General features: G+C 45.6%; 2 protein-coding genes across 3 annotated transcripts; one reads left to right on the top strand and one right to left on the bottom strand.

The window, feature by feature from the left end:
* Positions 1 to 8840: 8840 nt before the first annotated feature.
* Positions 8841 to 10652, bottom strand: LOC147979952 (uncharacterized). Of its 2 annotated transcripts, none has more exons than XM_087516801.1 (2): positions 10445 to 10652; positions 8841 to 10175 (listed from the first exon to the last, which is right to left on the bottom strand). In XM_087516801.1, exon 2 carries the CDS (start codon positions 9820 to 9822, stop codon positions 9097 to 9099), a length of 726 nt encoding a protein of 241 aa, XP_087372927.1. In that variant the 5' UTR covers positions 9823 to 10175; positions 10445 to 10652; the 3' UTR covers positions 8841 to 9096. The 2 variants fall into 2 exon arrangements, with proteins under 2 accessions (XP_087372927.1, XP_087372928.1); XM_087516802.1 differs by having other exon boundaries at positions 8841 to 9755.
* Positions 10653 to 13746: 3094 nt separating this feature from the next.
* LOC147979951 (MYB-like transcription factor EOBI) lies at positions 13747 to 14999 on the top strand. The gene is made up of 2 exons (XM_087516800.1): positions 13747 to 14003; positions 14131 to 14999. The coding sequence occupies exons 1-2, from the start codon at positions 13865 to 13867 to the stop codon at positions 14622 to 14624; spliced, it is 633 nt and encodes a 210-aa protein (XP_087372926.1). The 5' UTR covers positions 13747 to 13864; the 3' UTR covers positions 14625 to 14999.
* The last annotated feature ends 8533 nt before the right edge of the window (positions 15000 to 23532 follow it).

Raw genomic sequence — 23532 nt, 5'->3', positions numbered from 1 at the left:
CCAAGGGGTGCGCCTGGACGAGTCCTACTCCCACCGGGAGTAGGACTCCCCCCATCTTGCCTTGTTGGAAAAGGAAGGGGGAAGGGAGAAAGAGGAAAGGGGGGCGCCGCCCCCCTTCCTTGTCCTATTCGGACTAGGGGGGAGGGGGCGTGCGGCCTGCCCTGGCCGGCCCTCCTCTTCTCCCTTAGGGCCCATGTAGGCCCAATAACCCCCGGGGGGGTTCCGGTAACCCCCCGGTACTCCGGTAAAATCCCGATTTCACCCGGAACGTTTCCGATATCCAAATATAGGCTTCCAATATATCAATCCTTATGTCTCGACTATTTCGAGACTCCTTGTCATGTCCGTGATCACATCCGGGACACCGAACAACCTTCGGTACATCAAAACACAAAAACCCTAATTACGATCGTCACCGAACTTTAAGCGTGTGGACCCTATGGGTTCGAGAACTATGTAGACATGACCGAGACACATCTCCGGTCAATAACCAATAGCGGAACCTGGATGCTCATATTGGCTCCTACATATTCTATGAAGATCTTTATCGGTCAGACTGCATAACAATATACGTTGTTCCCTTTGTCATCGGTATGTTACTTGCCCGAGATTCGATCGTCGGTATCTCAATACCTAGTTCAATCTCGTTACCGACAAGTCTCTTTACTCGTTCCGTAATACATCATCCCGCAACTAACTTATTAGTTGTAATGCTTGTAAGGATTGAGTGATGTGCATTACCGAGAGGGCCCAGAGATACCTCTCCGACAATCGGAGTGACAAATCCTAATCTCGAAATACGCCAACCCAACAAATACCTTCGGAGACACTTGTAGAGCACCTTTATAATCACCCAGTTACGTTGTGACGTTTGGTAGCACCACAAAGTGTTCCTCCGGTAAACGGGAGTTGCATAATCTCATAGTCATAGGAACATATATAAGTTATGAATAAAGCAATAGCAACAAACTAAACGATCAAGTGCTAAGCTAATGGAATGGGTCAAGTCAATCACATCATTCTCCTAATGATGTGATCCTGTTAACCAAATAACAACTCATGTCTATGGTTAGGAAACATAACCATCTTTGATCAACGAGCTAGTCAAGTAGAGGCATACTAGTGACACTCTGTTTGTCTATGTATTCACACATGTATTATGTTTCCGGTTAATACAATTCTAGCATGAATAATAAACATTTATCATGATACAAGGAAATAAATAATAACTTTATTATTGCCTCTAGGGCATATTTCCTTCAGTCTCCCACTTGCACTAGAGTCAATAATCTAGATTACACAGTAATGATTCTAACACCCATGGAGCCTTGGTGCTGATCATGTTTTGCTCGTGGAAGAGGCTTAGTCAGTGGGTCTGCAACATTCAGATCCGTATGTATCTTCAAATTTCTATGTCCCCCACTTGGACTAAATCCCGAATGGAATTGAAGCGTCTCTTGATGTGCTTGGTTCTCTTGTGAAATCTGGATTCCTTTGCCAAGGCCATTGCACCAGTATTGTCACAAAAGATTTTCATTGGACCCGTTGCACTAGGTATGACACCTAGATCGGATATGAACTCCTTCATCCAGACTCCTTCATTCGCTGCTTCCGAAGCAGCTATGTACTCCGCTTCACATGTAGATCCCACCACGACGCTTTGTTTAGAACTGCACCAACTGACAGCTCCATCGTTTAATGTAAACACGTATCCAGTTTGCGATTTAGAATCGTCCGGATCAGTGTCAAAGCTTGCATCAACGTAACCATTTACGATGAGCTCTTTGTCACCTCCATATACGAGAAACATATCCTTAGTTCTTTTCAGGTACTTCAGGATGTTCTTGACCGCTGTCCAGTGATCCACTCCTGGATTACTTTGGTACCTCCCTGCTAGACTTATAGCAAGGCACACATCAGGTATGGTACACAGCATTGCATACATGATAGAGCCTATGGCTGAAGCATAGGGAACATCTTTCATTTTCTCTCTATCTTCTGCAGTGGTCGGACATTGAGTCTTACTCAACTTCACACCTTGTAACACAGGCAAGAACCCTTTCTTTGCTAGATCCATTTTGAACTTCCTCAAAACTTTGTCAAGGTATGTGCTTTGTGAAAGTCCAATTAAGCGTCTTGATCTATCTCTATAGATCTTAATGCCCAATACGTAAGCAGCTTCACCGAGGTCTTTCATTGAAAAACTCTTATTCAAGTATCCATTTATGCTATCCAGAAATTCTATATTATTTCCAATCAATAATATGTCATCCACATATAATATCAGAAATGCTACAGAGCTCCCACTCACTTTCTTGTAAATCCAGGCTTCTCCAAAAGTCTGATAAAACCAAATGCTTTGATCACACTATCAAAGCGTTTATTCCAACTCCGAGAGGCTTGCACCAGTCCATAAATGGATCGCTGGAGCTCGCACACTTTGTTAGCTCCCTTTGGATCGACAAAACCTTCCGGTTGCATCATATACAACTCTTCTTCCAGAAATCCATTCAGGAATGCAGTTTTGACATCCATTTGCCAAATTTCATAATCATAAAATGCGGCAATTGCTAACATGATTCGGACAGACTTAAGCATCGCTACGGGTGAGAAGGTCTCATCGTAGTCAATCCCTTGAACTTGTCAAAAACCTTTCACAACAAGTCGAGCTTTGTAGGCAGTAACATTACCGTCAGTGTCAGTCTTCTTCTTGAAGATCCATTTATTCTCAATTGCTTGCCGTTCAACGGGCAAGTCAACCAAAGTCCACACTTTGTTCTCATACATGGATCCCATCTCAGTTTTCATGGATTCTAGCCATTTTGCGGAATCTGGGCTCACCATCGCTTCTTCATAGTTTGTAGGTTCATCATGATCTAGCAGCATGACTTCCAGAATAGGATTACCGTACCATTCTGGTGTGGATCTAACTCTGGTTGATCTACGAGGTTCGGTAGTAACTTGATCTGAAGTTTCATGATCATTATCATTAGCTTCCTCACTAATTGGTGTAGGTGTCACAGAAACCGGTTTCTGTGATGTACTACTTTCCAATAAGGGAGCAGGTACAGTTACCTCATCAAGTTCTATTTTTCTCCCACTCACTTCTTTCGAGAGAAACTCCTTCTCTAGAAAAACTCCGAATTTAGCAACAAAAGTTTTGCCTTCGGATCTGTGATAGAAGGTGTACCCAACAGTCTCCTTTGGGTATCCTATGAAGACACATTTCTCCGATTTGGATTCGAGCTTATCAGGTTGAAGCTTTTTCACATAAGCATCGCAGCCCCAAACTTTCAGAAACGACAACTTTGGTTTCTTGCCAAACCACAGTTCATAAGGCGTCGTCTCAACGGATTTCGATGGTATCCTATTTAACTTGAATGCAGCCGACTCTAAAGCATAACCCGAAAACGATAGCGGTAAATCAGTAAGAGACATCATAGATCGCACCATATCTAATAAAGTACGATTACGACGTTCGGACACACCATTGCGCTGTGGTGTTCCGGGTGGCATGAGTTGCGAAACTATTCCGCATTGTTTCAAATGTAGACCAAACTCGTAACTCAAATATTCTCCTCCACGATCATATCATAGAAACTTTATTTTCTTGTTACGATGATTTTCAACTTCACTCTGAAATTCTTTGAATTTTTCAAATGTTTCAGACTTATGTTTCATTAAGTAGATATACCCATATCTGCTTAAATCATCTGTGAAGGTTAGAAAAATAACGATATCCGCCACGAGCCTCAACATTCATTGGACCACATACATCTGTATGTATGATTTCCAACAAATCCGTTGCTCTCTCCATAGTACCGGATAACGGCGTTTTAGTCATCTTACCCATGAGGCACGGTTCGCAAGTACCAAGTGATTCATAATCAAGTGGTTCCAAAAGTCCATCAGTATGGAGTTTCTTCATGCGCTTTACACCGATATGACCTAAACGGCAGTGCCACAAATAAGTTGCACTATCATTATCAATTCTGCATCTTTTGATTTCAACATTATGAATATGTGTATCACTACTATCGAGATTCATCAAAAATAGACCACTCTTCAAGGGTGCATGACCATAAAAGATATTACTCATATAAATAGAACAACCATTATTCTCTTATTTAAATGAATAACCATCTCGCATCAAACAAGATCCAGATATAATGTTCATGCTCAACGCTGGCACCAAATAACAATTATTTAGGTATAATACTAATCCTGAAGGTAGATGTAGAGGTAGCGTGCCGACCGCGATCACATCGACTTTGGAACCATTTCCCGCGCGCATCGTCACCTCGTCCTTTGCCAATCTTCACTTAATCCGTAGCCCCTGTTTCGAGTTGCAAATGTTAACAACAGAACTAGTATCAAATACCCAGGTGCTACTGTGAGCATTAGTAAGGTACACATCAATAACATGTATATCACATATACCTTTGTTCACTTTGCCATCCTTCTTATCCGCCAAATACTTGGGGCAGTTCCGCTTCTAGTGACCAGTCTGCTTGCAGTAGAAGCACTCAGTCTCAGGATTAGGTCCAGACTTGGGTTTCTTCTCCTGAGCAGCAACTTGTTTGCTGTTCTTCTTGAAGTTCCCTTTCTTCTTCCCTTTGCCCTTTTTCTTGAAACTGGTGGTCTTATTGACCATCAACACTTGATGCTCCTTCTTGATTTCTACCTCCGCGGATTTTAGCATTGCGAAGAGCTCAGGAATAGTCTTATTCATCCCTTGCATATTATAGTTCATCACGAAGCTTTTGTAGCTTGGTGGCAGTGATTGAAGAACTCTGTCAATGACACTATCAACAGGAAGATTAACCCCCAGTTGAGTCAAGTGATTATGATACCCAGACATTTTGAGTATATGTTCACTGACAGAACTATTCTCCTCCATCTTGCAGCTATAGAACTTATTGGAGACTTCATATCTCTCAATCCGGGCATTTGCTTGAAATATTAACTTCAACTCCTGGAACATCTCATATGCTCCATGACGTTCAAAACGTCGTTGAAGACTCGGTTCTAAGCCGTAAAGCATGGCACACTAAACTATCGAGTAGTCATCAGCTTTGCTCAGCCAGACGTTCATAACATCTGGTGTTGCTCCTGCAGCAGGCTTGGCACTTAGCGGTGCTTCCAGGATGTAATTCTTCTATGTAGCAATGAGGATAATCCTCAAGTTACGGACCCAGTCCGTGTAATTGCTACCATCATCTTTCAACTTTGCTTTCTCAAGGAACGCATTAAAATTCAACGGAACAACAACACGAGCCATCTATCTACAATCAAACATAGACAAGCAAGATACTATCAGGTACTAAGTTCATGATAAATTTTTAAGTTCAATTAATCATATTACTTAAGAACTCCCACTTAGAAAGATATCCCTCTAATCCTCTAAGTGACCACGTGATCCAAATCAACTAAACCATGTCCGATCATCACGTGAGATGGAGTAGTATCAATGGTGAACATCAATATGTTGATTATATCTACTATATGATTCACGCTCGACCTTTCGGTCTCTGTGTTCCGAGGCCATATCTGTTATATGCTAGGCTCGTCAAGTTTAACCTGAGTATTGCGCGTGTGCAAATGTTTTGCACCCGTTGTATTTGAACGTAGAGCCTATCACACCCGATCATCACATGGTGTCTCAGCACAAAGAACTTCCGCAATGGTGCATACTCAGGGAGAACACTTTATACTTTGATAATTTAGTGAGGGATCATCTTATAATGCTACCGTCAATCAAAGCAAGATAAGATGCATAAAAGATAAACATCACATGCAATCAATATAAGTGATATGATGTGGCCATCATCATCTTGTGCTTGTGATCTCCATCTCCGAAGCACCGTCATGATCTCCATCCTCACTGGCACGACACCTTGATCTCCATCGTAGCATCGTTGTCGTCTCGCCAATCTTATGCTTCTTCGACTATCGCTACCGCTTAGTGATAAGTAAAGCATTACAGGGCGATTGCATTGCATACAATAAAGCGACAACCATATGGCTCCTGCCAGTTGCCGATAACTTGGTTACAAAACATGATCATCTCATACAATAAAATTTAGCATCATGTCTTGACCATATCACATCACAACATGCCCTGCAAAAACAAGTTAGACGTCCTCTACTTTGTTGTTGCAAATTTTACGTGGCTGCTATGGGCTTAGCAAGAACCGTTCTTACCTACGCATCAAAACCACAACGATAGTTTGTCAAGTTGGTGCTGTTTTAACCTTCGCAAGGACCGGGCGTAGCCACACTTGGTTCAACTAAAGTTGGAGAAACTGACACCCGCCAGGCACCTGTGTGCAAAGCACGTCGGTAGAACCAGTCTCGCGTAAGCGTATGCGTAATGTCGTTCCGGGCCGCTTCATCCAACAATAGCGCCGAACCAAAGTATGACATGCTGGTAAGCAGTATGACTTATATCGCCCACAACTCACTTGTGTTCTACTCGTGCATAACATCAACGCATAAAACCTAGGCTCGGATGCCACTGTTTGGGGAACGTAGTAATTTCAAAAAAATTCCGACGCACACGCAAGATCATGGTGATGCATAGCAACGAGAGGGGAGAGTGTTGTCTACGTACCCTACTGTGTGTCTAAGGAGGATGGTAACAGGAGGCAGGGGACACGACGTTTTACCCAGGTTCGGGCCCTCTTGATGGAGGTAAAACCCTACGTCTTGCTTGATTTATTCTTAATGGTATGGGTATTACAAGAGTTGATCCACCATGAGATCGGAGAGGCTAAACCCTAAAAGCTAGCCTATGGTATGATTGTCTGTTGTCCTACGGACTAAACCCTCCGGTTTATATAGACACCGGAGAGGGTTAGGGTTACACAAGGTCGGTTACAAAGGAGGAGATATCCATATCCGTACTGCCTAGCTTGCCTTCCACGCCAAGTAGAGTCCCATCCGGACACGAGACGAAGTTTTCAATCTTGTATCTTCATAGTCTAACAGTCCGGCAAAAGGATATAGTCCGGCTGTCCGGAGACACCCTAATCCAGAACTCCTTCAGGATGGATCCTAGACCTTTCGAAGGATTCCATTTGAAGATCGTTTAGCTAAGGTTGGACGGTTTCCGGAAGGTTGCTAATGCTTGGAGGAAGCCTATTGCCAGTAATGATGTGATTCAGACTATACAAACTAGGCTAGCTCGCACACCCAAGGCATTGAGAAAATGGATCAGAGACGAGGTGGCCGAGATGAGGCTCTAGGAGGCCATCGCTAATGACGTAATCTTCAACCTGGATTTAGCCCAAGAGGGGAGGGCCCTAACGATGAGAGTCGGTTGAGACAACACCTGAAAGCCAAGACTCCTGGGATTTGTTGCAATTCAAAAAATGATGTGGACGAAGAGGTCTAGATTAACAAGGATAAAAGAAGACGATGCAAACACAAAGTTCTTACATTTAAGGAAAAATGGGAGGCATCGGAAAAACCATGTTCCAGTCTTGAGAGACCTAGAAGACACAACCAATCACGAGAAAACGAAACCCAACAATTTTGTTACATCATTTTATTTCTTTGATGAGTGCCCCCTTAGAGACCTACACGGAGCTGATTTGACAAGTTGCAGCTCCCACGCCTTGATTTGTAGACTCTTGACCAGGCTTTTTCTTTGGAATAGCTAAAGGATGCAGTTTTCGTATGTCATGCTGAGAAGGCACCCGTCCCAGATGGATTCATTGCCACATTTTACATGAGCTACTAGGAGATTGTCAAAAAAGACCTTATCTGAGTTATGAGTCAAATCCATTAAATCAGGGGGAATTGCTGGCATCTTCTAAACATGACGAATTTGGTTTTAATGCCGAAGAAGGATTCTGCACATATTTGTCAATCTAATAAGAAGTGAAGTCAAGGTAATAAAGAAGATTCTGCACTATTTTGGAGAAGTTCGGGACCAAAGGTGAACCTGAACAAGGCCCGGTTCTTTTGAGCAGATTATGGAGAATCTCGGTCCCAAAAATCCCAAGCAAATAAAACTCGATTGAACTTCCAAAATCTGAACCGGATTCTCCAGAATCCTAGTGCAATCCCAAAATCCCAAAATACCTGGTTTCTCCCACAATCTCAGAATTCTGGCTAGTTCCAGAAAAGAAAACGTTTTGAAGTATAGTTGTACCCCTATTGTATCATGTATTTACGGTCAAAATGCCACCCCGCAGTCCAGCCTAGGACCCCGACAACAAGCGGACGCACCCGACCGCTCGCTCGTCTCCCAGTTCCCGCACCGCATCGGGGCAGCGGACCTTCAAGCCATCCCCGCCCCCGCCCCCGCCGGCCAGCCTCCCTTGCCCGGTCCGCCCCGCCCTTCCCGCCCCGTCAGCTTCGCGGCAGCGACTGGGTTGCCGCGCCGTCGCCGGCCAGGCCAAGCCGTCGCCGCCCACCGGCCAACTTCCCTCCTCAGCTCCTCCTCGCCCCTCTGTCCGCCCCGGCCCTCAGCCTCGTCCCTCAAAGTTCGACGTCGACGCTCACGGTGAGCCCTCCTTTTTGCATCTCTCTATTTCTTCATGCTTGAATAATGCTACAATCTGTTAACATTTCATCAAACAAATTCTGTCTAAGGGTAGTACAGACATTTCAATACACAACAGTTTCTAAAATCTCAAACTACAATCTCTGAAAAGAACTCGACGATAGATTCTGGGAGAAGCAGATTTTGGGAGAATTTTTTAGAATCCTGATTCGATTCTGTAGAATCTTGCCTGAAAAGAACTGGCCCCAAGTGTACGGCCTACCACAGTACTCTCTTCGTTCCTAAATATATGTCTTTTTGAGATTCCAATGCAAACTCCATTTCTAAATATAAGTCTTTGTAAAGATTTCACTACGGATCACATACAGATGCATGTAGATGCATTTTAGAGTATAAATTCACTCATTTTGCTCTGTATGTAGTCCATAATAAGTGAATCTACGCTTCAAAACAGCGGTGCTTGTCGATCACCAACAAGCTGTCCATTCCGTATTTCCGTACAAACCACACACAATCTCACCGCGTGCAACAAAGTTTGGAGCACAAAACAATTAGCCAAGGCGTGGCATGCCGCACAAACTCTGTCACCGCCCGGGAGCAACAGTGCCATCCTCCTGGGGCTGTGGGTCGTCTCTGACCACCTGCGCGGCGGGCGAGGGCGCGGCGTCTCTGGCGAGCGAGAAGGACAGCCGGCCGAAGCCCCAGAGGCCGACGTCGTACATCTCCATCCACGCCTTCTCCGTCACGCTCACCCTCATCCTGCCATCCCCGAGCAAATTTACATCGTTGGTATTCTCCCACCAGCCCGAGGCAGCAGCCCTGCCCAGCCCGCCCCAGTCCTCCTCCTTGCTCGCCTGCGCGGCGGTGCCACCGCCGCCCAGCCCCTCCACCTGGTACAGCTGCGCGTCCAGGCTCCGGACGCGCCTCGTCTTCCGCAGCACGCCCCTGCTGATACGCCGCGTCTTGGCGCGCCTGACCCATCGCCGGCCCGCCATGTAGGGCGCCTTGACGAGCGCCAGCGTGAAGCAGCTCACCACGGCGCACGGGCAGCAGCACAGTGCCACGCAGTTGGCCACCGCCGACGCGCCGCATGTCCCGCATGACTGCCTGGCGGAGCGTCGCGTCGGCTCCTCCTCGCAGAGTGCGGGGAACCGGTACGGAGGAGACGACGCCATTGCCGCCGGCCGAACGCGCCGACGGTACGTAGACTCGGCCAGTATGAGAGGAGTCGCTGACTTCTTGCCTGGAATCAACAGATGAAGTAGTACGTGGTCAGCGAATGTCGTTATCGATGGGTTGGAGACAGTCATTAAGCTATGATTCAGTAGTGCAATGTCACGCCAGCATGATATTATAGTCTGTGAAGCAGACTGGAGACCCGGTGCGATGGACTCATGGTTGGTTTTGGTTTGAACGACAGCGCAGTGCTGGCCGGATAACCGCGTGTACTGCTTTTTAAAATGTATAGTTGTTACAAAACAGCTACTAGATATATATCTACACACAAAAGACAAATCATTTCAGCAGAAGAAGAGAGGATCAGTCCTAGGTCTGATGGAAAATATTTGGCAGATGATGTGGCAAGCACGTCTCTGAACTCTCCTTTTCCCTTCTGAAAACACGTTCGTGACGACGACCACTACGAATCGTTCCCTCTTCATCTCTTCCTTGCACAAATAAACAGTGGCGACTTAGGCATAGGCATGCAACAGGTCGATAGAATCGAATCAGCGATACATTCGGCTTCGGAACTAACATGTTCATCAAATACGAAGAGACGCGGGAAAACGAAACGATCGATGCTTCTTAGAGCATTACCAGGCAATTGGGTCGCAAGAAAGCAAATCGCGGGACTAATGTCCTGATAAGAGAAATCACTAACCACGCATGGGCATGTCAAATTCGGCGCAGACAGGAATAATTCGGACTCACCTTGGAAGGGAGGGGGATGGAAACCTGAGGATCTCGACTCTCCAGCGGCTATCTATGCGCCGTTGAGGACGACGGCTATCGGCGCTAGGAACCTGCCGGCGGCAAGAGTCGTCGAGACGGCTGAGTGATACAAATGGAGAGGAAAGAAGGTGGGAGGGAGAGATGTCTTTAAATTTATATTGAGCTGTTGCAAAGTTGAACACGAAGGTGTGGAAACTGCAAACGGAGAAGGGTTTTAAGCAGTCTGGAGAACGACAGACGTGGGATAAACTAGTATTGAACTGTTGCAAGTAATTCAATTTTTTTTTTTTGCTGAACTGTCACCTTATGTCAGATTGACTCTTCAGCCATGTATGTGCCTTCCATGTTTTTTTTTGCTTTGTTGGCAAACACAAACTATAGTTGGAAACAGAATACCTCCTTATTTATTACTTATCCATATGCGTGCTTTTTGGCAACTTTCGCCAGAGTTGCATACCCCATCCACTATATCTTTTGAACTGAAAGTCCAATTTATATTTTGTTTCATCTTTAAATTTGAATCTACTATATCTTTTGAAGCGAAAGTACAATTTATATTTCATTTGCATATTCGTGTTTCTTGCTATGATGACTTTCAAACAAGATCAATCTTAAATACATTTTGACAACTTTAATTCTTTTGCCAAGTTTCAAATATTAATACTTGGTCGTAATATTAAGTTTTTACCAGGTTTTGTATTTTGCTTTTATGGTGGGTTTAGGGGTTATGGGTTAGGGTTTTAGGGTTGCGGGGTTAAGTTTTTGTTTCTGAAACTTTATGAATTTATCATTCGTTAAGTTTTAGTAGTTGAAACTTGTCAAGTTTTGAAAAGTTGTCAAAAGGTATTCAAAAGTGGTCTTGTTTCAAAGCCCTCATCACAGGGAAACCAAATATGCAAACGAACTATAAATTTAGTTTTCAGTTCAAAAAACAAAATGAATTGAAGTTTGAAAGTCAAAAGAAAACATCGGAGGAATGGTGGAGCTACCAAAAGCTAAAAAAGTTGCAAGCATCGCCCCATCGAAGGTAATTAAGGGCTAAAACACATGCAAAGAATAAACCAACTTACGAATCACGAGACAGTCTGACGGCTATAAATATACGTGCCACAAATCACCTCTTGAGATACATTTTTCCATGAAAGAATCCAATCAAGTAGTATATCCTTAGGTCACACCGTCACTCCATGTGGGCAATTTTCAAATTATGTCTTGACGAACTCCATGTATAAGTTATAGCAACATAAAAAAATAGTCGCTGCCCGCGGATTTGATAAAAAATCCACCACCTAGCATGATATCCTTGTTGGTTAGGATAATTCGCTCTTCTACTTTGAGGGTTCTCATTACTGGCAGCCCCTCGATCTCAAGAGGCATGGCTAGGGGTCGTGCCAAGGTGACCTATTGTTTGCTCTTGCGACCAGCCCTTTCAGAATCTTTGATGCTCCGCTGCCCGTTCTCTAGGTGCGTGTGGGCTAACATGCTACGGCCTCGAGACCTTCTCGCTCACACGCGGATGCCCACGGATAGCCTTTGCAACTAGTGGCCAGCCGTGACGGCGTCGGCGACGACGGAGGCACAACACAAGTACAAAAATTCCCTAGTGACAGTCACACTTCGTTTCATATGGTTGGAGCGGAATAGCCGGGTGTTCGACAACATAGCGTCCTCCACCACGTAGGTGGTTAGTCAGGCTAAGGCAGAGCTGGAGCTTTGGCTAATAGCTAGAGCACGCGAAGAGGCGGGAGTGTAGTCTTTCTGTTTTTGTTTGTGCGGGACTAACCGCTTTGGTTTCGGCTAGTCTGTATGTAACCATTATTCCTCCCCTTCTTAATACATAGGCACAAAATTCTCTTGCGTGGCCCTAAAGAAGAATCTTTGATTAGGCCATCTTTACCAGGTTGGGGGCATGGTCCTTCAAAACCTCTCTATATGTCAACAACGCCCATAAAAAGAGGACATTGAGCAATTCATGGGCATCCTACATGAGTTTGCGGAGGTCACCTGCTTAGTGACTAATTTTGATAAGAGGCTTGAGGTGTCAAATAAATATGCTGGCATAGACAATAACAAGGTGGTGCGGAGCTTCCTGGCTATGTGTGCCACCTTCCCTATGATATACCGTGTGCCGCATTTTTTGGTCCATCATCTTGAGAAAGCTGATTTTTAACATCCGGGGGCCACCAAGGTGGCGTGTAATCCTGTCCCTTGGGAGGGAGGGAATCTCATGTCAGTTGAGTTAAGTTTGTACTTGTGGCGCAAACTATCTACCACATTCATTCTTCTCGTAGGTTAGGTAGAATTCAGTGCCTCATCTAAGAAATCTTGATCGCTTGGGGGTGTTGGATCGGAAAGCGTCATGTAACAACGTCTCCTCCCAATAAAAGAATATCATGGAAAAGACAAAAATAAATTCAAAAAAAAATGCGTACATTAGTGAACTTGAACCCAGTGAGTTGGTTCTACTAGCACACGAATTCTAAGCATACGAGCTACCCTCAACTCGCGCCATGTTCATTTCAGCTGGGAAGTCTCTTTCGCGAGCGACGTGCCTCTTTACTCCCACCGGAAAAACGTGCCCGCAGCGGCCTCACAGCACATCTATCTATCAATCAATCCACTCCACGGTGACCCCTCCCAAATCCGGCATGTCGCCTAACCAGTTCCGGGGACGAGTCGGATGGGAATCACTTCCGTTTCGGGCAAGCAGCAAGTGGCGAGGAGGCGCCGCGAGAGCCAAGCATCGGCGCCGCACGTGCGTGATTGAAACGACTCGGCCCCGTCTGTCGACTCGATCGATCGTTCCATCGCCAACAGAAAGCGAGAGCGCACATTCACTCGGGTGATGAGATGAGATCTATCCTCTCCTCTGGTTTGGTTTGGACTTGGTGGACGCGACGGGGTTACAGCTGTACGTGTCCTTTGGTCACCGTCGAGTGTGCACTGCAGCAGTGAGGCGAAAATGGAACAGGAAACAATGAGCTCAACTTTCTTCTAATTAAGTTTCTTCTTCTAGTTAACCCGGGTGTAGATTCGTAGCACTTGCGATCCATGAGGTTTGGGGTACATGCACTCGCCCTCCCCAAATGGAAGCACATCAAAATAATGCTAAAGCAGGCCTGCCCTCCTCCAAACATGGCAATGCCATGTTGCAAATGCCAGGCTAACAGCAAGTTAGGGGCACGTGGCTCTAATCTAATACTCCTACTACATTCTACATTGCACGTGCCTTCTACGTATTACCAATGCCGCCCTCGGCGCGCCTATATAAACACCGACGCCTTCCGATCGATCAAAATTCAAACACTCGTCTCTGCCCTGCTCAGCTTCACCGAGGACGACACAACACTGGGCTCCTCTGTTCCCGAGAGAGAGAGAGAGGGAGAAAAACTGACCAGGATGGCCAGGATGATGTGCGGCCGCGCCGGCGAGCCGGCGGTGCGCAAGGGTCCGTGGACGCTGGAGGAGGACCTCATCCTCGTCGGATACATCTCCCACCACGGGGAAGGCTCCTGGGACAACCTCGCACGCTCTGCTGGTAAGAGTAGACTCGATCAACATTGATTAATTGCCAAGGTTTTTGTAGTGCATTGCTGCCAGTTGAATATCGGTCGAAGCTTATAAAGATTTCTTTTGCCTTTGTGATGATGTGTCGATTCGATCAGGTCTGAACCGGAACGGGAAGAGCTGCAGGCTGCGGTGGCTCAACTACCTCAGGCCGGGGCTGCGGCGCGGCAGCATCTCGCCGGAGGAGGACATGGTCATCCGGGAGCTCCACTCGAGGCTGGGGAACAAGTGGGCCGAGATCGCCAAGCACCTCCCCGGCCGGACCGACAACGAGGTCAAGAACTACTGGAGGACCAGGGTACACAAGAAGGCGCCCGGGCACCAGAAGCAGCTTCCAGCCACGAGCGAGGCGACATCGTCCGTGTCGGCGTCGACGAGCCACGCCAGCTCCACCGTCGGCGACGAGTACACGCAGACGAGCTTCCCTTACCCCGACCTGAGCTGGGTCGCCGCCGACCACCACGAAACGGTCGATGTGGGCGCGTCGGCGACGCGCTTCTTCCCGTCTGAGTTCGGCGGTAGCTTTTGGAACGTCCAAGACAATTTTTGGGAGACTCTCCCGCTTTCAGACCCAGTGTACGAAGCACTCTAGACTCGTCCTCTTTATTCTGCACTTCGCTTGGATGCATGCTACTAGTACTACTACGTTTATTTGACGTAGAAACGGCACTACGCGGACTTGATCAATTATGCATGGTGGCAGTAGGGTATTTACAAGAAGTTGTGCTGTAAACTGGTCGATGAACCACGGTTTGTTCCGATGAGTGAGCAGGTGGACGTGCTAGCAAATGCATGTGCACTTTTAATTTCGGACAAGCACGATCAGCGGTTTGTAACGTGCTCTCAAGCCAGAAATTTGGCGACTTCCTCGTCGCACCCTCGTGTCCACTTTCTCATTTCATGCTAACTACACACTACTTAGCCTGCACAGCACATGACATCCAAGTCAGCAGCAAATTAAAGAGCCTTCCTGCCTAGTGCTATCTTTTTTCTTAAGAAAATCAATAGCTACATTTCGTGTGGTGGGACTTCGAGCGTCTACGGCTGGGCTCCTCACATGCCAATTATATGTTATACGTACGGGCAAACGGTCTGGTCAGTAACCGATCAAAAAATCACAACCCAGCTATCCCATATCCAGTCCATATCTAGGAAGGCCTGGATGTGCCCGGATGCGTCCGTCACGTTGGATCCGACAGACAGGACCCATCACAAATTTAATCAAATCCCCGGACCTAGCCCGATCAACTCTTTTCCTCTTCTCTATTCTTCCTCGTCGGCGCCACCCCTCCTCTAGCTGCGTTGTCACCCTAACTCCACCACCGTCCTAACCCCTCACCGCCGCCACCACCACCATAAAACTCCTCCTTGCCAGTCACACCGCCCCGAATGTCGTTGGAGTATGTCCGACTCTTCTCATATTACACCTTGCCTTCTGTGTGTTCAATAAATTTTCCGAGCAGTTTTCTTATTCTTTTGTAGGCAAAACGATGATTATGGGGGGTTCGTCGGATGAGGAGTGTCAAGACAAGGAGCTTGATGAGTTAATTCAAAAGGTCTTCTTTGATTTGGATGACGACGAAGAAGATGATGATGAACATCCAGAACGAATGAAGAGGGAAGTGGAACACATTCTAAACTATAAGGTTTCAATCAAAGCGGGAAGAGTTTTCAACCGGGGTAGGATCCTTGGCGCACGACTGCTCTACAAGGACTACTTTACCCCAGACAAACATTCCTTGGAACATTTTTCGCTGACGCTCACGCGTGCTCATACTTTCTTCTTGCGCATGGTGGAGGGAGTGGAGGCACATGATCCCTACTTCAGGCTTAAGAATGATTGTTGTGGAAAACAGTCATTCTTTCCTTTGCAGAAATGCACGGCTGCACTGAGAGTGCTTACATTAGGTACCGCTGCCGATACTGTTGGTGAGATGGTTCGGATGGGAGAGAGCACATGCCTTGGTACCACTATGAGATTTGCCCACGTTGTGGGGAAGGTGTTTGGGGCAGAGTATATGAGAGAGCCAACTCTGCAAGATATAGAAAGTTCGATGGCTATTGGAGCGGCAAGAAGTTTACCATTTATGCCAGGTCAGTTCATTGCATGGATTGGCAATGAAAGAACTACCCCAAAGGTTTGTGCGGGATGTACCAAGGTCACACCAAAGAGGCACCGTCATACTAGAAGTAGTGGCATCAAGGGACTTGGGGATTTGACATGCTTTCTATGGCATGTCTGGTTCTCACAATGACATCAATGTGCTCCAGCGATCTCTGCTATGCAAGAGACTTTCTGATGGGGAAGCACTGCCGTGCAACTACACCGTCAATGGGCACAACTACAATATGTTATACTACCTTGCCGACGGCATCTATCCTCGGTGGGCGGCGTTTGCGAAGACCATATCTGATCCCCATTGTAACAGACAAAGCCACTTTGCAACAATGCAAGAAGCAACTAGGAAGGATGCGGAGAGAGCATTCAGAGTGCTCCAAGCTTGTTGGGGTATTGTTCGTGGAGTTGCACTGATGTGGGAATGAGAGACTTTGTGTCAGTTGATGAAATATGTCATTTTGCACAATACGATTGTCGAGGAAGAGGGTGAGGGGGCAGCCCGAACTCATGATATTGAGAAGCTCGGAGTACAAGTCCACATCCCAAAACAAGATGTAGGTCATATTCTGGATTTTTTTGGAGATGCATCAGAATCTTTGAAATTGACAGATGTACATGCAACTACTGAATTGTTTTGTGGAGCATATGTGAAACCACAATGAAAACCAATGAGTTTAATGTTTGAATTGTGCACTTCAAATAAATTTCATGTTTGAACTATGTATGTTCGCTATGAACAAATATTACTTACATGTGATATTCATGTGTATGATCGATGTGCACGAGTTTGCATGTATTTGAGGTTTTGATATGCGGAGTGTGGTTGTACAATAGGATATCTGAGGGCCGTCTAGATCTATCCGGGGTCGTGTTCGGGTGTGTCTGCAAACGTTTAGGGGGGCAAATTTTCGAAGTCTGGTTGTAGATGCTCTTAGGACATCTCCAACACGGACCCACAAGCGTCCGGACTAAGCTGCCTGAATGCCGCAAACCATCTAACATGGTACGTCATCAGTCGGCGGACGTGTCCGGTTATCCGAAATCCCGCAAAATGGATGCAAACCAGGGGAGCTTTGCGGGCGTCCGAACCACCGCCACATACGCGTCTGACACCCCAGTTGACGATGTCCTGGATTTGGGGTGCACACGACTTCAGCTTGCCATTCATGGGCCGGGCTGAGGACCCACTGGAAACTAAAGAATGGGCCACACAAGCCTTGGCCCCCGGCGTACTCAAGATGGAATCCTCCAAAGACTTGGCGTACACTTCAAGGCGCATTCAAATGATCGACATGTTATCCCTAGTTGTAGCCGACATACTTGTAACCCTAGATACCCCCCGGTGCCTATATAAGCAGAGGAGTTTAGTTTGTAGAGGCAAGTTTTACAGGTTTTAGAGGTTAGAACTCATTCATACGATCTCGAGGTAGATCATCCTGTACTCCATCCACAATCAATACAATACAAGAAGATGTAGGGTTTTTCCTCTTCGAGAGGGATCAAACCTAGGTGATTATTGTGTCCTTTTTCTTCATGTTACCATCGTGCCAAGATCACCAGATCGGGAACCCCTACCCGAGATCCGTCAGTTTAGCACCGACATTGGTGGCCCGTGCAGGTCCCGCTATGTGGTCACGAATGAATGATGGAAGCATCATTTAGCGATCAGATCCATGTTGGCATGCCCATCATGCCAGAAACTCAAAACCTTGATTCAACCGAGGCCTAGGAGTGCTTTGAAACTCCTACCCACCGCTAGGACTTGAAGCCCGATGAATCAGATCTTGGGATCGGACCCCTCCCCCCCACCCACGATGCGACTTCGGATCCAGCCGAGGATCTTTAGACGATCACCACCCAAAAGATGGTTCTATGCTCGAGGATCACAACCACAACTGGACGGGCCAAGCCTTGAGCTTGGATCTGAATTCTCACCTAAGCAACTCGATTAAGTTTTTCACGTTCCTTCCCAAGGACTCCTTCGAGCCATCCTCAAGAGGATTTTCTCGGGAGACCAATGTCAAATCGGACTGGAATCAATTTTTTTCTCCCACCCACCCCCACGTCGCGTACTGTCTCGATAACTTAGTACCAACTAACGTCTGGGACTTGGCTTATGTCACACAAAAACCTAAAGAGACAATCCAGCAGTTTTGGATGAGACTCTTGTTCATAAAAAATAAAATCCCAGATTGCTGTGATGCGGAGGCCTTAGCAGCATTCCGCTTTAATTGCCACGATGAAGGCATCTCTAACATCTTGACACCATGACACATTAGAACATTCCCCGGGCTATTTGATCGTATCAAGATACTGCATCATGGAAGATGTCTGGCTAGCTGAAAAAGAACAAAGGGATTCGATCTAGGGTCTATCAGATTCTGGCAACAACAGGCGCACTGATATGTCTCCAACGTATCTATAATTTTTTATTGTTCCATGCTATTATAGTATCAATCTTGGATGTTTTATATGCAATTAGATATCATTTTTGGGACTAACCTATTAACCTAGTGCCCACTGCCAGTTATTGTTTTTTACTTGTTTTTGGCTTTTCAGGAAATCAATATCAAACAGAGTCCAAACGAATAAAAAACTATGGATTACTTTTTTCTGGACCAGAAGAGACCCTAGAATGTTTGGGACAAGACCTGTCGAGCCACGAGGGAGAGACAAGCTCGGGAGGCGTGCCCCAAGGGGCGCCTGACGTGGCTTAGATCTGCGTCGGTATTTCCCCAAAGAGGAAGGGATGATGCAGCACAGCTACGGTAAGTACTTCCCTCAGTTATGAAACCAAGGTTATCAATCCAGTAGGAGAACCAAGCAACACTATGTAAACGGTACCTGCACATAAAGAATAAATACTTGCAACCCAACGCGAAAGAGGGGTTGTCAATCCCTCTAGGTAAAAAGATATATTAAATTGTATGAGATTGGATAAATAGATCTAGCAAAAACACAAAAGAAAATAACTAAAGAAAAAGTGCAGCAAGGTATTTTTGGGTTTTTGGAATAATAGATCTGAAAACAATACGATAAAATATAGACTCGGGGGCCGTATATTTCACTAGTGGCTTCTCTCGAGAAAATAGCATACGGTGGGTAAACAAATTATTGTTGGGCAATTCATAGAAGAGCAAATAATTATGACGATATCCAAGGCAATGATCATGTATATAGGCATCACGTCAAAGATTAGTAGACCGACTCCTGCCAGCATCTACTACTATTACTCCACACATCGATCGCTATCCAGAATGCATCTAGTGTATTAAGTTCATGGAGAAACGGAGTAACGCAATAAGAATGATGACATGATGTAGACAAGATCTATTCATGTAGGAATAGACCCCATCTTTTTATCCTTAATAGCAATGATACATGCGTGCCTCGCTACCCCTTCTGCCACTCGGTGAGGACACCGCAAGATTGAACCCATCAGAAAGCACCTCTTCCAATTGCAAGAAAAATCAATCAAGGGTGCCTAACTAAACCAAAGTTTCATAGAAGAAATACGAGGCTATAATAATCATGCATATAAGAGATCAAAGAAAACTCAAATAATATTCATAGATAGATCTGATCATAAACTCACACTTAATCGGATCCCAACAAACACACCGCAAAAAGTCATTACACCAAATAAATCTCCAAGAACATCGAGGAGAACATTGTATTGAGAATCAAAAAGTGAGAAGAAGCCATCTAGCTACTGCCTACGGATCCGTAGGTCTATGGTGAACTACTCACGCATCATCGGAAGATCACCAATGAGGATGATGAACCCCTCCATGATCGTGTTCCCCTCCGGCAAGGTGCCGGGAAAGGGCTCTAGATTGGATCTCATGGTTCTAGAACTTGCGGCAGCTGGAATTGTGTTTCGATGACTCTCCAGGGTTTCTGGAATATCTGAGTATTTATAGAGCTGAGAGGCGGTGTAAGGACTCCCGTGGGTCACACCACCCACCTGGGTGCCAGGGGCCTCTAGCACCCTGGTGCGATGTGGGCCCCATGTGTTGGGGAACGCAGTATTTCAAAAAAAAAATACCTATGATAACGCAAGATCTATCTAGGAGATGCATAACAACGAGAGGGGAGAGTGTGTCTACGTACCCTCGTAGACTGAAAGCGGAAGCGTTTAGTAACGCGGTTGATGTAGTCGAACGTCATCGCGAACCAACCGATCTAAGTACTGAACGCACGACACCTCCGCGATCAGCACACGTTCAACTCGATGACGTCTCTCGAACTCTTGATCTAGTTGAGGCCGAGGGAGAGTTCCGTCAACACGACGGTGTGGTGATGGTGATGATGAAGTTATCGACGTAGGGCTTCGCCTATGCACTACAACGATATGTCTGAGGTGTGTAACTATGGAGGGGGCACCACACATGGCTAAAAGATAAACTTGTGTGTCTATTAGGTGCCCCCTGGCCACGTATATAAAGGAGGGGAGGGAAGAGGTGGCCGGCCCTAAGGGGGTGTGCCAGGTGTGGGGAATCCTACTAGGACTCCCCAGTCCAAGTAGGATTCCCTTCCTCTTTCCTATCTCTAGTAGGAGAAGGAGCGAAGCAGGAGGAGAGAAGGAAAGGGGGCCGCCCCCAACCCTAGTCCAATTCGGTTTGGGCTAGGGGGGTGTGCGCCACTCCCTGGCCGGCCTCCTCTTTTCCACCACTAGGCCCATGAGGCCCAATAACTTCCCCGGGGGGGGGGGGGGGTTCCGGTAACCCCCGGTACTCCGAAACTTATCCGAAATGACCCGAACCATTCCGGTGTCCGAATGTACCCTTCCAATATATGAATCTTTATGTCTCGACCATTTTGAGACTCCTCGTTGTCCATGATCTCATCCGGGACTCCGAACAACCTTCGGTCATCAAATCACATAACTCATAATACAAATCATCATCGAACGTTAAGCGTGCGGACCCTACGGGTTCGAGAACTATGCAGACATGACCGAGACACATCTCCGGTCAATAACCAATAGCGGAACCTGGATGCTCATATTGGCTCCTACATATTCTATGAAGATCTTTATCGGTCAAACCGCATAACAACATGCGTTGTTCCCTTTGTCATCGGTATGTTACTTTCCCGAGATTCGATCGTCGGTATCAACATACCTAGTTCAATATCATCACCGGCAGGTCTCTTTACTCGTTCCGTAATGCATCATCCCGTTACTAACTCATTAGTCACATTGCTTGCAAGGCTCATAGTGATGTGCATTACCGAGAGGGGCCAGAGATACCTCTCCGATACACGGAGTGAAAAATCCTAATCCCGATCTATGCCAACTCAACAAACACCATTGGAGACACCTGTAGAGCATCTACATAATCACCCCGTTACGTTGTGATGTTTGATAGCACACAAGGTGTTCCTCCGGTATTCGGGAGTTGCATAATTTCATAGTCTGAGGAACATGTATAAGTCATGAAGAAAGCAATAGCAGAAAAACTAAATGATCATTATGCTAAGCTAACAGATGGTTCTTGTCCATCACATCATTCTCTAATGATGTAATCCCGTTCATCAAATGGCAACACATGTCTATGGCTAGGAAACTTAACCATCTTTGATTAACGAGCTAGTCAAGTAGAGGCATACTAGGGACACTCTATTTGTCTATGTATTCACACATGTACTAAGTTTCCGGTTAATATAATTCTAGCATGAATAATAAACATTTATCATGATATAAGGAAATATAAATAACAACTTTATTATTGCCTCTAGGACATATTTCCTTCAGTCACCCACTTGCACTAGAGTCAATAATCTAGATTACATAGTAATGATTCTAACACCCATGGAGTCTTGGTGCTGATCATTTTTTGCTCATGAGAGAGGCTTAGTCAACGGGCCTGCAACATTCAGATCCGTATGTATCTTGCAAATCTCTATGTCTCCCTCCTTGACTTGATTGCGGGTGTAATTGAAGTGTATCTTGATGTGCTTGGTTCTCTTGTGAAATCTGGATTCCTTTGCCAAGGCAATTGCACCAGTATTGTCATAAAAGATTTTCATTGGACCCGATGCACTAGGTATTACACCTAGATCGGATATGAACTCCTTCATCCAGACTCCTTCATTTGCTGCTTCTAAAGCAGCTATGTATTCCGCTTCACACGTAGATCTCACCACGACGCTCTGCTTAGAACTGCACCAACTGACAACTCCACCATTCAGTAACGTATCCGGTTTGTGACTTAGAGTCATCTGGATGAGTGTCAAAGCTTGCATCGACATAACTATTTATGATGAGCTCTTTGTCACCTCCATAAACAAGAAACATATCCTTGGTCATTTTCAAGTATTTCAGGATGTTCTTGACCGTTGTCCAGTGATCCACTCCTGGATTACTTTGGTACCTCCCTGCTAAACTAATAGCAAGGCACAAATCAGATCCGGTACACAACATTGCATACAGGATAGAACCTATGGCTGAGGCATAGGGAATGACTTTCATTTTCTCTCTATCTTCTGAAGTGGTCGGGCATTGAGTCTGAGTCAATTTCACACCTTGTAACATAGGCAAGAACCCTTTCTTTGACTGATCCATTTTGAACTTCTTCAAAACATTATCAAGGTATGTGCATTGTGAAAGTCCAATTAAGCATCTTGATCTATTTCTATAGATCTTGATGCCCAATAAGCAGCTTCACCAAGGTCTTTCATTGATTTTTTATTCAAGTGTCCTTTTATGCTATTCAAAAATTCAGTATCATTTTCGATCAACAATATGTCATCCATATATAATATCAAAAATGCTACGGATCTCCCACTCACTTTCTTGTAAATACATGCTTCTCCTAAAGTCTGTATAAAACCATATGCTTCGATCACACTATCAAAGCATATATTCCAACTCCGAGAGGCTTGCACCAGTCCATAAATGGATCACTGGAGCTTGCACACTTTGTTAGCACCTTTTGGATCGACAAAACCTTCTGGTTGCATCATATACAACTCTTCTTTAAGATATCCATTAAGGAATGCAGTTCTGACATCCATTTGCCAAATTTCATAATCATAAAATGCGTCAATTGCTAACATGATTCGGACAGACTTAAGCATCGCTACGGGTCAGAAGGTCTCATCATAGTCAACTCCTTGAACTTGTCGAAAACCTTTCGCAACAAGTCGAGCTTTGTAGACAGTAATATTACCGTCAGCGTCAGTCTTCTTCTTGAAGATCCATTTATTCTGTATGGCTTGCCGATCATTGGGCAAGTCAACCAAAGTCCACACTTTGTTTCATACATGGATCCCATCTCAGATTTCATGGCCTCAAGCCATTTCGTGGAATCTGGGCTCATCATCGCTTCCTCATAGTTCGTAGGTTCATCATGGTCAAGTAACATGACCTCCAGAA

Source organism: Triticum urartu, chromosome 3A, assembly GCF_056163025.1.
Source record: "Triticum urartu cultivar PI428250 chromosome 3A, HENAU_Tu73, whole genome shotgun sequence".
Classification (NCBI taxonomy): domain Eukaryota; kingdom Viridiplantae; phylum Streptophyta; class Magnoliopsida; order Poales; family Poaceae; genus Triticum; species Triticum urartu.
The sequence above is the reverse complement of the archived record's forward strand: the minus strand, read 5'-3'. Positions and strand labels throughout refer to the sequence as shown.

Bases quoted from the DNA above. Each gene is read 5' to 3' on its own strand.
- LOC147979952 (XM_087516801.1), bottom strand. From the start codon at position 9,822: ATGACTGTCTCCAACCCATCGATAACGACATTCGCTGACCACGTACTA.
- LOC147979951 (XM_087516800.1), top strand. From the start codon at position 13,865: ATGGCCAGGATGATGTGCGGCCGCGCCGGCGAGCCGGCGGTGCGCAAG. The intron at 14,004-14,130 runs GTAAGAGTAGAC...CGATTCGATCAG, and splicing joins CAACCTCGCACGCTCTGCTG to GTCTGAACCGGAACGGGAAG.